Genomic DNA, 15,756 nt, shown 5'->3' with positions numbered 1-15,756 from the left:
AAGTAGTCTTGAATTATATACACAGTCTATGATACAACACGTTGGTTTACAGATGCTCAACTCACGATTCACCATGTAGACAGGTAACTAGCACACAGAGTAGCCACCATCTAATATACAGTATTCAACTTCAATAACAAGCAGGGAGAACATACAGGAACAACCAGGAACAACCAGTAGTAGTTCCTACTCCCTCTTATGGCTGATTAAAGCAACAGCATCCAATCACATCTCACTTGAGCATTTAAAGTGACAGATACATTATTTCAATCATGGTGTGTGTGTGTGTGTTTGTGTGTGTGTGTGTGTGTGTGTGTGTGTGTATGTATGTATGTATGTATATATGTATGTATGTACAAGATAAAGATTACATCCCTAACAGCTGGTAAAAGAGATTGGCTCATATATGAGAACCAAAGCTTCAAGTCATATGTAAGTCCTCAACAAATTAATTTGAAATGCTGCTTTCAGCAAGGAACTGATAAACAAACAAACAAACAAACCTTTTCAGTTGACTCATCACCATAACTGGTCATCTGACTTTCTAATTCTCTACTCAAATTCTGAGTCCATGTGCTATCATCAATGGTTTCCAGAGATCTTCTGAGAAACTATGAATAAAGACAATCAAGTGTTTTGGATTATCGATGTTATTGACTGACCAAGTAACCCTGTGCTCTAGTATTATAATCAATCACACAAGCATTTAGGTTTGTACCACATCTTTCTACTCTGGAGAGCACTCAAGGGGCTAAAGGGTTCCCCTCGCACATATGTGCTACTCGTTCCCGACTCTAGGGGGGCAGTGCTCATCTCCATTTCAAAGCTGAAGAGCCAGTGCTGTCCGAAAATGTCTTCGTGGTTATGTGGCCGGCATGACTAAATGCCAAAGGAGCATGGAACGCTGTTACCTTCCCAACAAAGGTGGTTCCTAATTTTCTACTTGCATTTTTACATGGTTTCAAACTGCTAGATTGGCAGAAGCTGGGACAAGTAACAGGAGGTCACTCTGTTACGTGGCGCTGGGAATTCAAACCATCGAACTGCCAACCTTTCTGATTGACAAGCTCAGTGTCTTAGCCACTGAGCCACCGCATCCCTTACTCAAGGGGCTAAGAGAATTTAAAAAACAGAAACAGAACATGAAATGTTAAAAGCAGAAACTAAAAATAATCAATTGGCAATAAAAAGTGGAGTGAAAGAATGCTTCTTTACCAATTTTGGTTTTTTTATTAATCATTTTAAAAAAAATGGAAGAGACCAGTGAAATAGAAAGAAATAATACAAAACTATAATATCAAAAAGTATCCCAAAGGTACTTTTTTTCAAAAGGTAACTGGACTTTTCTTTAATGCTTTGCTTCTCATACAATAAGCTTCTTTGGTTTTCAGAATTAAAGAAGCTTCTTGGATGAGAAGCAAAATGTTTTCAAAGAAGAAAAACCAAGAAAGTCCAGTTGCCTTTTGGAAAAAAGCATCTTTACGACAACCATGGCCTGGATTGAGAATCTCTCTAGACAATATCCAAAAGTAGTCAAAGAAGTTGTAAAGTTATATAGTTAGGACTCAGTATATCACTGATTAGGGAACAGTTATTTTTAAGAAAATGAGTTTCTGTGAATGAATTTTAAAGGGCTTTTAAAATTTCTGATTTAAATGACAGTATCTTCATTATATTATTATTTAAAGACAAACCATCTATGGAGGTGGTGGTGGACATGGGACGGGACAAAAAAGAATTAAAAAAAAGAAAAAATAAGAGTTTGTTGGACCTTGTTTTTTCTCAAATTATAGCATAACTTTCTCCTTTTATTCCCTCAAAGCAGAAAATGTATGTCACAAATCAATGGCTCAAAAGCACGGAAGTCCTAATCCAAAAACTCCTAAGCTTACAAAACTTCAGCCATTGCAGTCCATGCATCAAAAATTCTCTTGTGATTTAATTTTTCTAGCAACAGAAGTAGCCTACCAGAAAATCTGGAATCACCTGGATATTCTCTACAACTAGCCAGTGACCAATGGTTAGAATTGGTCACAATGGAAGGAAGGACTCACTGGAGAAGAGCCTAATGCTGGGAATGACTGAGGGCAAAAGAAGAAGGGTATGACAGAGAACGAGGAGGCTGGATTTAGTCACCAAAGCAGTGGGCGTGAGCTTAAATGGACTCCAGAGGATGGTAGAGGACAGGAAGGCCTGGGGGAATATTGTCCATGGGGTTGTGATGGGTCGGACACAGTGGTGGGTTTCAAAAAATTTTGTAACCTCTTTTGTAGGTGTGTCCTGCTTTCCGGGTCCACTGGTGGAACCTCTTCTAACCGGTTCAGTAAATTTGACGAACCGGTTCTACCGAATAGGTACGAACTAGTAGGAACCCCCCTCTGGTCGGACATGACTTCACAACTAACAACAATGGTTAGAATTAGGATTAGGTTCAAGGCAACATACAGCAATCCTTCATCTAATTTTTACTCATAACAGTCCTGTTGGTTTTTCCTCCCCCTCTTACTTCTCCGTCTCCATCTTCTTCTTTATCATCATCATCTACTTTCTCTTCCTTATTTAAGGTGGAGAGTGTATCACAGCTCTTCAAGGAGTAACAAGCCTGTGTCCATTGAAAAAGTACCAGTATCTTACCTGCAGCAACTTCTGCTCCCATTGCTCTCTGCTGGTCTCTATTCTTCCTGCAAGCAATGAGAAAAATAAATGTTTTGTTGGATTATGACATTTACCCATTGCCTCATTTTAACCATGAAACTAATAGTCCATGTACTTTACTTATATAGTAAAGTACTATTTACTTATGAAAGCCTGTTTGGTGTAATGTAAGGCATCAAGCTAGTATCAAGAGACTGTGGAATCTAGTAACACCTTAGGCAAAAGCCAACTGGGTGACTTTGGGCCAGTCATTCTATCTCAACCCAAAGAAGCAGGCAATGGCAAGCCACTTCTGAAAACATGCCAAGAAAACTGTAGGAACTTGTCCAGGCAGTCACCAGGAGTCAAGAATGACTTGAAGACACAAATTATTTGTTGGTTTACAATATTCCTACCTAACGTGAGACCTTGCGATTGCTGTTGCAATCTAAGGAGCATAGGTTTTTGCTGCTGGACCTCCCTCTATGAAGCACAGCATTGCTGCCCGAGTAACTGGTTTTCATTGCTGAGTTGGTGGTGGTAACCCTGAAGCTAATAGACATTGGGGATGTTGAGCTGCCTCTTCCTTGGCTGCCTTTAAATGAAATACGAAAAGGCCTTGAATGAGACTTGAAAACATTCTGAACTGAAGAAACTTCTTGGATTAGAAACAAAATGTTTTCAAGGAAAAAAAACCCAAGTCCAGCTGTCTTTTGGGAAATCACTTTTGGGACAACCATGACCTGAATGATTGAGAATCCCCATAGATTTATGTGAATCTACCTATTCTTGCTATTATTATTATTATTTAGTTAATCTTTGGTGAGATTCACAGCCTTTGGGGCTGGTTGGTAGCTCAACAGCTCGAGTCCTAACCAAGGACCTAGGAACTGTTAAGGTAACGGATATAAGTTGTTCCAAGTAGGGTGGTTTTTTGTAGAGTCAGAATGTTCAAGTCAGGTAAATTTAGAATTTTCAAATTGTGAGGTAGCCCTTTAGGGCTCCAATTACAATTGGGACAACACATGATTTCTTTTTCCACAGTAGCTCAACCTCAATTTGCAAGTCCAGATATTTTGTGATTTTTTTCTTGCTGTTTATCTTCAATTCGTGCATCACCAGGTATTGCAATGCCAATGAACCATACTTGTTTTCTTTTCAATTATTGTTATGTCTGATGTGTTGTCTTTCTCATTACAGAGGCGACATTTGCAGTTGGTGGTAACATGTTGAATTTTTGCCTTCATGCAGTTTGTAGCTAAGGCTTGTTCTTGAGCTGCTAAAATAAAGCCTCTGTTTCTTTTTTCAGTGCTCCTGATCTTAACCAGTTCCAAGTTAGCTTTTGGTCAGCTTTGCCTTCAATACTTTTCAAGTATTGGCTATGCATAGCTTTGTTTTTCCAATTTTCAACTCTTCTCAATTACTTCTTTCTTATACTCAGCTTTTGACTTAGTTGTCTTTAAAAGGCCTCCTTTATTTACTTCCTTAATCATTGGTTCTTTACTTTTCTGGATGTAATCATTCAAGCTGTGCTTTTCTTCTTCCACAGTCTGTTTTACTTGTAGGAGTCCTCGACCGCCCTCTGCTCTTGGTAGATATAATCAGTCAACATCACTTTTAGGGTGTAAAGCATGATTCATTGTCATAAGCTTCCTTGTTTTTCTGTCCAAATTGTCCAACTCCATCTGGGTCCAGTCAATTATTCCTGCAGAGTATCGAATCACAGGTATAACCCAGGTATTTATGGCTTTTATGATGTTTCCTCCACTCAATTTGGACTTTAATATCTTGCGAATTTGTTGAATGTACTTGGCTGAAGTTAATTCCTTGACTTTATTATGCATTAAGTCAGAGGCCTCTAAAATCCCCAAGTACTTGTAGCCTTCTTCTGGTTTTACTGCCTTTATCATTTCTTCATTCTCAAGTTCTATTCCATCATCTTCTATGACCTTGCCTGCTTTGGTTGCCATTGTTGCACATTTGTCAATTCCAAACTGCATACCAATGTCTTGCTAAATTCTTTTGTGCTTTCAATTAATAAATTCAGTTCAGCTTTTGTTTTACCAAACAGCTTCAAATCATCCATGTACACCAAGTGCGAAATTTTCAGTCCTTTCTTTGCAAGTTCGTATCCATAGTTCATCTTCTTCAAAATGATTGTCAGTGGTAGCATTGAGAGTATAAAAAGTAGGGGTGAAAGGGAATCATCCTGGAAAATGCCTCCTTTAATTTCAACTTCACCCAGTACTTCTTCATTAGCTATAAGCTTCGTTTTCCAGAGGTTCATTGAAGTTTCCATGAATTTTTGTATGTTGCTGCTGATGCCAAAGATTTTCAGGCATTTCTTCATCCAGCTATGGGGAACTGAATCAAATGCTTTCTTATAGTCTATTCAAGCCACGAACAGTTGGTTTGTCTTTTCTTTCAGTTCTTTAGGGTTAGTTTGTTAATCAGCTGTTGGTCCTCTGTTCCTCTTGAATTTTTGCAGCATTCTTTCTATTCTACAGAAAGCAAGTTATTTCTTTCCAAGTATACATAAATTTGGTTTGCAATGATACCAGTAAGGAGCTTGTATGTTGTTGGCAAACAGGTGATTGGCCTATAGTTTCCAGGATCCTTTCCTTTTCCTTTATCTTTTTGGATCAAAAATGTCCTTCCAGTTGTCATCCATTCATCATTTTCAGGTGTTTTTAAGATCTGGTTCATTTGGGCTGCCAATCTTTTGTGCACACTTGTAAGTGCCTTTAGCCAGAAGCCATGTAACTCATCTGGTCCAGGTGCACTCCAGTTCTTCACTTTTCTTGACTGTCTTTGTACTGTCTTCTGTTATTTTCACATCTTCCATTTTATGCACTTTAATAGAATTCTCAATCTGTTAGATCCATTTTGCATTTCTGTTGTACTTCTTGTTGTTTTCCCACAAATTCTTCCAGAATTTCAGAGTTTTCTCTTTATCAGGCTTTTCATTTATTGTTACTCCATATCCACTTTCTAAGCTCTTATAAAACTGGTGCTGATTTGCTCTGAACTGTGAGTTTTCCTTAAATTGAATTACTCGGTTTTCATATCTTTTAATCTTTTCAGCAACGGCAACAACCCTCTGCTTCAGCTCTTCAATTACTATCGCAATCTCTTTATTCTCCAAATCGTATCTTGCTTCCAGGCTGCTTTGGACCTGCTTGTTCTTTAGCTGACCTTGCCTTAGGTTCTTCAAGTTGCTCAAGTCTCCATGAAATTTTTTGATCTTCAATTCCAACCAAATTTTCCATTTAGGCTTCCTCTTCTTGCCTCTTTGGTTCTTTTGTATTTTCAAACCCAATTCTTTGGTGGTTATGAAGTGGTGGCTATCATCATCGTCATCATCATCATCGTAGTAGTTATTAATAATGCTGACTGACTGCTGCCTGGTCTCCCCCACACCCCACTTTCCCAGTGTCTTTTTTCGGCTGCAATTGATTTTCTTGCTATTTCAAGAATTTTCAATGACAGGAATGTCTTATGCACCTGCAAATCTTAAGACAACCCTATGCCTCTTATCCTCCCCCTTCCCAAACCAAGAAGGACTAAATGTTTAGTTGTGTGCACTTTGATTCTGAGGACCACTGATGATCCAAATGTGACCCTCAAGTAATGCCATTTGGGTCCCTGCCATGCAGACAAAGAACTTTAGTAGAACAAGTAAGATTAGGATGGATGACAGTCGGAATGGATCAATCAAATCATTTTATTATATTATTTTGTTTTCATCATCTACTAACCTTGGAAGGATTCCCAAAGAAAGGGGATTTGTTTTGCCCACAGTTTTCTGACTGCTGGGTGGATATTGGTATGGAGCATGTGTAAAAGTTGAAGGGCCCAGCTACCTCTTTGGTTAGGATTTGAGGCCAAGACCTGTTGGTGGGAAATAGAACAGAGTTGGAGTCCCAGGTTTATTTTTAAATATAAAGCATAAATACATGAGTTATGAAGACTGAAATCTTAAACAGGGGCTGGGACTAAAGCCTTATTAAGGATAAGCAGCAATTCATGCATAATCTCTAATAAATGAATGTTTGCCATGATAGTAGAGCTTCATACTATCCAAAGAACCTGGTGGTGATGTAAATATTATAGGTAGCAGGATTAAGTATTGGGACATCAGCAATCAAATCTGAATCTCCCGTCCCCAGTTTCTGAAATAGGAAAGAAGGCAATGGATCTGCAACAAATGACGATGCTCCCCCCACAAATGATGACATACAGCGATGATGTCATCATACAAAGGTCATCATTGCTTTCTTGTATCTGGTGTTTGAAGATATAATCGTACAATGTCACTTTTGAACAGCATTTTGGCAACTTTAAGATGGAACTCAACTCCCAGAATTCTGCAGCCAGCATGCTGGCTGGGGAATTCTGGAAGCTGAAGTCCACAAATCTTCAAATGGACAAATTTGAAAAACACTGCTCTAAAAGGTTTGCTTTCAGAATTGCCATTTTATTGCTAGGGGCTAAGACTTCCCAGAATACGATGAATGTAAAAGAAAATACAAAAAGCATACTTTCACAAATATTTTTCAATTATTTCCACACTATTGATTTATTCTAGTGATTTTAGAGTCATCTACCCTTTACGGTGACAATACAATAGTCAGCAAAATAGGATCTGTGTCACTTCAAAATGGCTTCAGAATACAGATCAACAGTCTTTGTAAAAGGAAGCAGTTTGATCTTGGTTTGCTATGGATTCCTTTACTTTTGAAATGAATATCCAGTTTCCAAAATTCATGTCTGTCTGACACAAGAAATAATACACAGTAACACAGTAATATGGTAACTTCTTTTGAAGTTACTATATTAATAGCAATAGCAATAGCACTTAGACATATACCACTTCACAGTGCTTTACAGCCCCCTCTAAGCAGTTTACAAAATCAGCATATTGCCCTCAACAATCTGGGTCCACATTTTACCTACCTCGGAGGAATGGAAGGCTGAGTCAACCTTGAGCCTGGTGAGATTTGAACTGCCAAAATGCCACCAGCAGTCAGCTGAAGTAGCCTACAGTACAGTCAAAGTACTGTGCAACCTCGAGTGGTACACTATCTATCTATCTTGCAGTATTAGCATATTACAATTATTTATACTTAAGTTTGAAAAGGAGAATATTTTATTTTAAGCATTGCTCACCAGAAGCCTTGCTACCAATCCTTGGGCACTTGGAAGATTTACTAAAAAGAGAACAGCAACAAATATATATTATAGAAGATTCAAAAGAATGCAGTAATGTTTTTCTATTCATTTCATATAATTCCCAAGTTTGCTCTCCAGGATAACTTTCAAGAAGGATGAATTCCCTTCTAATTGCTTCAAAATCTGAAATGATACAGAAATTTGCACTTACCCGTATTTTTCGGAGTATAGCACCAAGGTTTTGAAGAGGCAAATTTGTAAAAAAAAAGTAGGTAGGGAGATAAAGAGATAGAGAGGGAGAGAAATACAGTAGGTAGGTAGGGAGAGAGAGAGAGTAGTTAGGGAGGGAGGGAGATAAAGGGAGGGAGGGAGAGAGAGAGGAGAGGAGAAATAGAGAGAGAAATAGAGAAATACAGTAGGGAGGGGGAGAGAGAAAGTGTGTGTGTGTTTGTAGGTAGATAGGTAGGTGGAGGGATAGAGAGAGAGAAATAGAAAGACAGAGAGAGAGAGAAATACAGTAGATAGGTAGGGAGAGAGAGAGTAGTTAGGTAGGTAGGTAGATAAAGGAATAGACAGAGAAATAGAGAGATAGATAAATACAGTAGATAGATAGGTAGGGAGAGGGATAGAGAGAGAGAAATAGAGAGAGAGAAATACAGTAGATAGGTAGGTGTTTCTCCTGGCACAGCACTTGATCAATGTAATTCTCATCAATCGGTTTAAGAGATTATCAAAAAGAAAAAAAAGTGTTTGGACTCTGCAAACCTCCCAAAAATGGCCCATTTTTAGGAAAACGGTCTGTTTTTTTTTTGTTTTTTTTAAAGGCATGAATAGCCTTGTGGGGGCTTGCAGAGTGCTGCTGGGGGGTGGAGGGGCCAAAAATGAGTCAAAAATGGCCCATTTTTTGTGAAAATGGGCTCATTTTTTGTCAAAAAATGAATAGATAGCCTTATGGAAGCTTCTAGAGAGTGCTGCTGGGGCCTGGGGGGAGAAACGGCCCATTTTTGGCTCATTTCTGCCCTCCCCAGCCCCCAGGAGCTCTCTGAAAGCCTCCTAAAAGCTATGCATGGCCATTTTGGTGAAGAGGTGGGGTTTCAGGAGGCAAAAAATGCTGTATTCAGTTTATAAGACGTACCCAGATTTTCAGCCTCTTTTTTGAGGAAAAAAGTGTGCCTTATACTCCAAAAAATACAGTATACGGATAAATAGGAAGTGATCACTATTCTAGATAGTGGTCACTTTCTCAATCTTGACCACTTTAAAATATGTGGACTTCAATTGCCAGAATTCTAGGTGTTGAAAGCCCACAAATCTCTGTCAACTTTGGAAAAAACTGGTGAAAATGCTTTTCCTATCAAATCACTAATTGATGCCCCTTGAAAAGTCCATTCTTCGTGAGCTACTAGATTCACTGGCATGCTTTGTCTATGATCCTTGTTGCAAGAAATTGCAAAATACAGGTAATCCTTGACAGACTGGAGACCCCCAAAAAGTTTACAGAGTCAGCCTATTGCCCCCAACAATCTGGGTCCTCATTTTACCGATCTCGGAATGATGGAAGGCTGAGTCAACTTTGAGCCTGGTGAGATTCAAACTGCCAAACTGCAGGCAGCCAGTGATCAGCAGAAGTAGCCTGCAATACTGCACTCTAACCACTGCACCACTGCAGCTCTATCTGTAGGGGCAAAAAGCCATGCACCTAAACATCATTCGAAAAGGTACAGCTAGATATTTATTGAGAGTTGTATGGATAGGAAGTCAAGTAGTAAATTAGCATGCATGACAGGAGGCAGAAGTGTCCAGTTAGCATCTGAAAATACAATATATTGAACCAATTTCCCACTATACATGCAAATAAAAAATTATAACTTTTTAAGTTATAACATTTTAAGGTACTAACATGTATAGCACAATGTATCAATTTCTTTGGTTTATTGTATGCCTTTGTCTTACTTGGTTAAGGTTTAGGCAAAGCATACAATAAACTAATGAGATATGGATACATAGACCTATGCATGTTTGTAACTATTTTAAGCATCTCCATGTTCGTATTTGTTCCTGTGGGCAGATCCAATGAAGTTTACTGAATACTTTTTCCTCTTTACCGGGTAGCTTCCTCTACACCAGGGGTGTCAAACTCGCATCGTCATGGCGTCAACACATGACATAACATGACTTCCCCCCCCCCTTTGCTAAACTGGGCTGGAGCATGGCCAGCACATGACGCATCCAGCCTGCGGGTTGTGAGTTTCACAGCCCTGCTCTACACCTCGAGTGTCACATTCTTACACCCAGGGGTGCGATTCCCACTGGTTTAACAACTGGTTCTCTGAACTTGCACTGCACACACATGCCCAGTTCAGAGAATACTTACCTTCCGAATTGCTGCTTGGGAAGGGAAACAGTGGAGGCGTGGCAATCCACTCTGCCACGCAACTCAGCTGATAAGCTTTATTTATTATTTATTTATTTATAGGGTTTGTATGCCGCCCACTCTCGAGAGACTCAGGGCGGCTTACAGACAGAAAGGAAGGGGGAACATACAAAAATAAAAAAACAACATTAAAATTCCACAACATTCATAGCTTCGGATGGAGCTGGATAAATCAACAGCCCCAGGCCTGCCGGAACAGCCAGGTCTTGGTCGCTTTGCGGAAGGCCGGAAGGGTAGTAAGGGTCCGGATCTCCACGGGGAGATCGTTCCATAGGGCCGGAGCAGCTACAGAGAAGGCCCTCCCCCGGGGAGCTAAAGATAGGTTAAGTGCAGGTACAGGCGGGCAGGCCCACTTACTCGAAGGAGCGAACCGCTTCACTCCCAGCTGATCTTCGGAACTACTGGTTCGCCCGAACCAATCCAAACCGGTAGAATCCCACCCCTGCTTACACAACCACACGAGACTGCAAGGTAGGTCTTCCCACCATAACATCTCCCGGTGGAGCCTTCTAATGGGGAAGATGCAGATTTCGCATTGCTCTGCACAGAAGCACCATCTTAGTTTAAGCCTACACAATATTATCTGCCATTCACCAACCTCCTTTACACGAGCCCAGGAAGAGAGTCGATTCCTCTGGCCGAAGGATGGACAGCTCTTTCAAACATCTGCAGAGGGGGATCAGAGTGCGAGTATAAGGAGAAGGCACCACAAAGACTAAGAGTTTGGGCCACAGAGCCTGCAGAAAGAAGGTAGAGGAGGGTCAATATTTATTCTGTTCACAATCCATTTTCTTCTACCAGACTTCTAGGATTGAACTGAATTCTCATAATCCTTGATTTATGACTAGTCGCTTAGTGGCTGTTTTGACTGTTTGAAGTTATGATGGACCTTTCCCTCCTAAAAGGTATTTATGACCCAGTTCTGAAGTTCCAATAGCTGGGGCCTCTCTCACGATCACCCGACTGCATTTTGGACACTTGGCAATCAATTTGCACTTACTGTATGTCCATCTGCAGCATCTCTCTTTTTTTAAAAAAATAGTTTTTATTAAACATTTTTACCTTTAAAATTAGAAATAAATGCAAGAAAAAAAGAAAGAAAAAACCAAGACAAACATCTGCAGCATCTCTTAATCAAGTGACTGCGATTTACTAATATTTTTTTTGGCAAAACCGAATATTTAATTCCACTTTTCGGCAAAAACACCCCAGGGCAAACAATGAGTTCACAAAACAACTGCTGTGTTTGCTTAACAACCACTGTGTTTGCTTAATGACCATCACAAAAAAGGTTGCAAAAGCAGGTCAGTCATGAGGCTGATCTACTTTATGACCATTATAGGCAGGCTCCATTATGGTCCTAAATCAAGGATTACCTGTATTTGAAAGCAAACATTTCTTCCAGAAAAGTGGGAAGAATGAGCAACACTTTGTTAAATGCTACTTTGCCAATTTTTCCTTTGATGGATGAAGTCGAGGGAGGAAATATTGCCTTCACTTTGATCTAGTTTTCTTAACATCACCAGACAGCAAAACCTTTCAATGAAGTCAGTAATTCTGACTTCATTCTGCTTTTATGCATGTTTAATATTAACAGATTATAAAATTAACCATGAAACTGGACTGCCCAACATCTGGCAGAATTATTTATTTATCCTGCAACAATAGCAAGAGCTATACTTAACATTGAAACCTCACGAAATTTAAGGCAGCTATTTAAGAAGAATCAAAAGCTATGGCACTACAGTGTAAAAACAAAGTTAGAGACTCAGCATTCATCCCCTAGATATACGATGCAAGAAAAAATATATGATGCCTTTCCGTAAAATCTTACTATAAATCCATCAAGCTCATCACTAAATAGGTAACTGCAAACATCTTTTACTGCTACCAGAATAACTGCATAGAATATTTTTTATTCTATTCAATCCATTTATACTATTAAAAACTTCACTAATTGAATAACATCGCAAGTGGTATTTTCTTTTAGTATCCTATTTTAATTACTCGGTGCTTTGACTGGAATAACAAATTATCAGGAAAGTACAGGCACGTCCAAAAATAGAACAGGAGGGAAATGTTGCTTTTTCTACATTTTTCAGATAATTTGATTAAGCAGCATGACGGATGAACTAAATGGAACATTTGTTCTTTTAAAAAAAACTCTACATAAAAGATACTTACTTTACTCATTCCTTCTGCAGAAGCATTCACATGTTCCAATACGTCAATGCACATATCTTGAATATGCTCCTCTTTTAACTTTTCCTTTTGAATTGCAACAGGGTCTTTCCCCTGTGATAGCAACATGCAGGAGAGAATAATTTGACAAAGAAGATGCATTGTAAGATTACATTCAAGTAAGACAACCTAAATATTAATTCCAATAGTTTTAAAGAAATATGCCAATGGATCTGACTTAGGATATATTACACTGGAGGTACTGGTTTATTATAATGGTATGTGGAAATGATTGGAAGACAAAAAGAAGAGTCCAGACCAGGGGTCTCCAACCTTGGCAACTTTACGGCTTGTGGATTTCAACTCCCAGAATTCCTCAGCCAGCTGGCTGAGGAATTCTGGGAGTTGAAATCCACAAGCCGTAAAGTTGTCAAGGTTGGAGACCAGGGGTGGGTTTCAACCGGTTCGCGGCGGTCCCTGTGAACCGGTTGGTCGGCAAACCCGGAAATAAGTAACTTCCGGGAACGGCGAAGGGCCCACCCGCCCGCCCGCGGTCCTTACCCGGTTTTGATGAGTTCTGCGCTTCCACGCATGCACAGGACGCATACAGCGCCTGTGTGATCCTCCAGGAGCAGCTGGAGCATCGCACAGATGCTAGTACGCATGCGTGCACCGCGCGTGTGCACGAGGACGCCGCCGGCCCCATTCCAACCGAACCGGTTGGAACGGGGCGAGAAACCCACCCTGTTGGAGACCTATGGTCCAAACCACAGTGTAATAAAAGTAATTTGAGTGAAGGAGGAAGGGTGATGAAAGTCTCACAGAAGGGACCCTCCGACATCTTCAGGAGAGTAGAAGTGAGGGATGGCAGGGGTACTTTCAGACCTTCAAGCAACCCTACAATAAAGACATAGTTAGTCCTCCTGGTTGTGCTTCTGGTTTGGACTACCTCACAAGGCTAGCAGTTTTAGATTTTAGACCCTTCCATTAGGCAGAATGAGGTGGCTAGCTCAGGTGGTGGATCCCAGGGACAGCAGAAATGGTTCCCATTATTGCTAGGAAGGCCCTCTGAATGAGCAGGCAGCCAAGGAAGCAGCCAACTCTGACCACACACTCCAGCATGTAGAGTGAATTTCACTATGTTCCTTGCTTAAGTGGTGCACCTTGGCATCATTGTACTGCAATGGTTCTTTAAGTGGACAAAATGGGAAGATAAAGCAACAATGACGGGACTGCAGTGGTAACAGCGCAGGTGCCAGGCTAGTCAGCTTTCGCAGTTGGCATTGAGAATATGGGAGATGCCACCTTGTCCTTCTCTTGAGGAAGCCAATATCTTGGGTTACCTTGGCTTCAGCACTGCGTTCAGCTGACAAAAACTGGAATGGTTGATTTTCTATACTGAGCGGTAAATGGATTCTAAGGAGAAAGCCAAAAATCTTGCTTCCTCCAAGGATTTCAAATCATGTGTTGGAGTACAGGTAGTCCTCAATTTATGACCGCCATTGAGCCCCAAATTTATGTTGCTAAGTGAAATATTTGGGACGTGAATTCTGCCTCATTTTACAACTTTTTCTTGTCACAATTGTTAAGTCAATCAGTGCAGCTGGTAAACGAGTAGCGCAGTTGTTAAGTGAATCTGGTATCTCCATTGACTTTGTCAGAAGTTGGCAAAAGATACCATGACTGGCATAAATATGAGTCAGTTGCCAACATCTGAATTTTGATCGGGTATGCTGCGATGGTCATAAGTGTGAAAATAACTCATAACTCATTTTTTTCAGTGACATCGTAACTTTGAAGGTCACTAAATGAACTGTTGTAAGTCGAGGACTATCTGTAAAAGAAGCTAATACCAATACATAAGCAAAAGGCATCAAAGTGGAATACTGTCATAGATGTCTTTGGTTCAACTTCTTGAAGGTAGTAAATAGAATTTGTGAAAATGGATAACACGGAAATGTTGAAAATAGATGAGCCAACTTTCCAGAAATAGACTGCTGTGACTGTTGTGAAAATTTCCTGGGTATCTTAAGAGTTTTTCGGATGGAAAGCTATTTATTCTTTGCTTTTACTGTCATGTGTGGGCTGACGGTTGTTCTAGCTGGACTGGGCCATTCCTATCAACCAAGGAGGATTCAGGTCTACATTTGCAGCTCCATAAAAAGACCATAGTTCAGCATAGACCTGAAGAAAGTCAGCAGCCTCCACCCTCATACAATGCAATGCAATGCAATGCAATGCAATGCAATGCAATGCAATGCAATGCAATGCAATGCAATGCAATGCAATGCAATGCAATGCAATGCAATGCAATGCAATGCAATACAATACAATACAATACAATAGCAGAGTTGGAAGGGACCTTGGAGGTCTTCTAGTCCAACTCCCTGCCTAGGCAGGAAACCCTATACCGTTTCAGACAAATGGCTATCCAACATCTTCTTAAAGACTTCCAGTGTTGGGGCATTCACAACTTCTGGAGGCAAGTTGTTCCACTGATTAATTGTTCTAACTGTCAGGAAATTTCTCCTCAGTTCTAAGTTGCTTCTCTTCTTGATTAGTTACCATCAAGACATTGCTTCTTGTTCTGCCCTCAGGTGCTTTGGAGAATAATTTGACTCCCTCTTCTTTGTGGCAGCCCCTGAGATATTGGAACACTGCTATCATGTCTCCCCTGGTCCTTCTTTCCATTAAACTAGACATACCCAGTTCCTGCATACTTTGTAGCTTCCAGATTAAAAAATATATTAGCTATCCAGTGGTGTAGAGTCTAGTGTCAACCCTGAAACTGACCTGACCAGAGCCATCTAGGACAGTGTTGGCAAATGTTTTCAGCGCCAAGTGCCGAAACAGGAGTGCATGCATGCGTGTGTGTGCACGTGTGCCAGAAACTGGAGGAGCAGCCGCCTGGTGTGCATGCACGCCAGTAAGATGGTTGTCCGGTTTCCAGCATGCGTATGCGCACTGGCCAACTGACCTTCCCGCATGCATGCATGCCGAAAACTGGAAGACCAGGTGGCTGATGTGCATGTGTGCACCGAAAACCAGAAGATCATCTTCCTGGCATGTGCATGCACATTGGGTGGCTGCTCTTCCGGTTTCTGACACACCCATGCACATGACGACCAGTTGGCTGGCACACCAGAACCCAGAAGAGCAACAGGCAATGGCTCGCATGCTCTGTGTGCCACTTTTGTGGCACATGTGGCATAGGTTTGCCATCACGGATCTAGGAGCTTCAATGCTGCCACACTGGAGCTGAGGGATAGGGAGGGAGGAATTGAGATAATTGAGACTTTGTAGCCAAAACAAAATACTTTCTGTTGGGAACCAAG

At 40.6% G+C, this 15,756-nt stretch overlaps 1 protein-coding gene across 1 annotated transcript in view; it reads right to left on the bottom strand.

The window, feature by feature from the left end:
* LOC148049783 (maestro heat-like repeat-containing protein family member 2B) overlaps positions 1 to 15,756 on the bottom strand; it is a 74,160-nt gene that overhangs the window by 44,114 nt on the left and 14,290 nt on the right. The window contains exons 11-17 of the mRNA XM_087728822.1: positions 12,425 to 12,535; positions 10,839 to 10,977; positions 7,804 to 7,844; positions 6,393 to 6,525; positions 5,643 to 5,662; positions 2,635 to 2,658; positions 504 to 611 (exon numbers count right to left, since the gene is read on the bottom strand). Coding sequence (XP_087584948.1) covers positions 504 to 611; positions 2,635 to 2,658; positions 5,643 to 5,662; positions 6,393 to 6,525; positions 7,804 to 7,844; positions 10,839 to 10,977; positions 12,425 to 12,535 — 576 coding nt within the window. The remainder of the gene's footprint in view (positions 1 to 503; positions 612 to 2,634; positions 2,659 to 5,642; positions 5,663 to 6,392; positions 6,526 to 7,803; positions 7,845 to 10,838; positions 10,978 to 12,424; positions 12,536 to 15,756) is intronic.

Source organism: Thamnophis sirtalis, unplaced genomic scaffold (assembly GCF_051295495.1).
Source record: "Thamnophis sirtalis isolate CommonGarterSnake01/CBP01778 unplaced genomic scaffold, rThaSir2_p1.2 scaffold_1, whole genome shotgun sequence".
Classification (NCBI taxonomy): domain Eukaryota; kingdom Metazoa; phylum Chordata; class Lepidosauria; order Squamata; family Natricidae; genus Thamnophis; species Thamnophis sirtalis.
The sequence above is the reverse complement of the archived record's forward strand: the minus strand, read 5'-3'. Positions and strand labels throughout refer to the sequence as shown.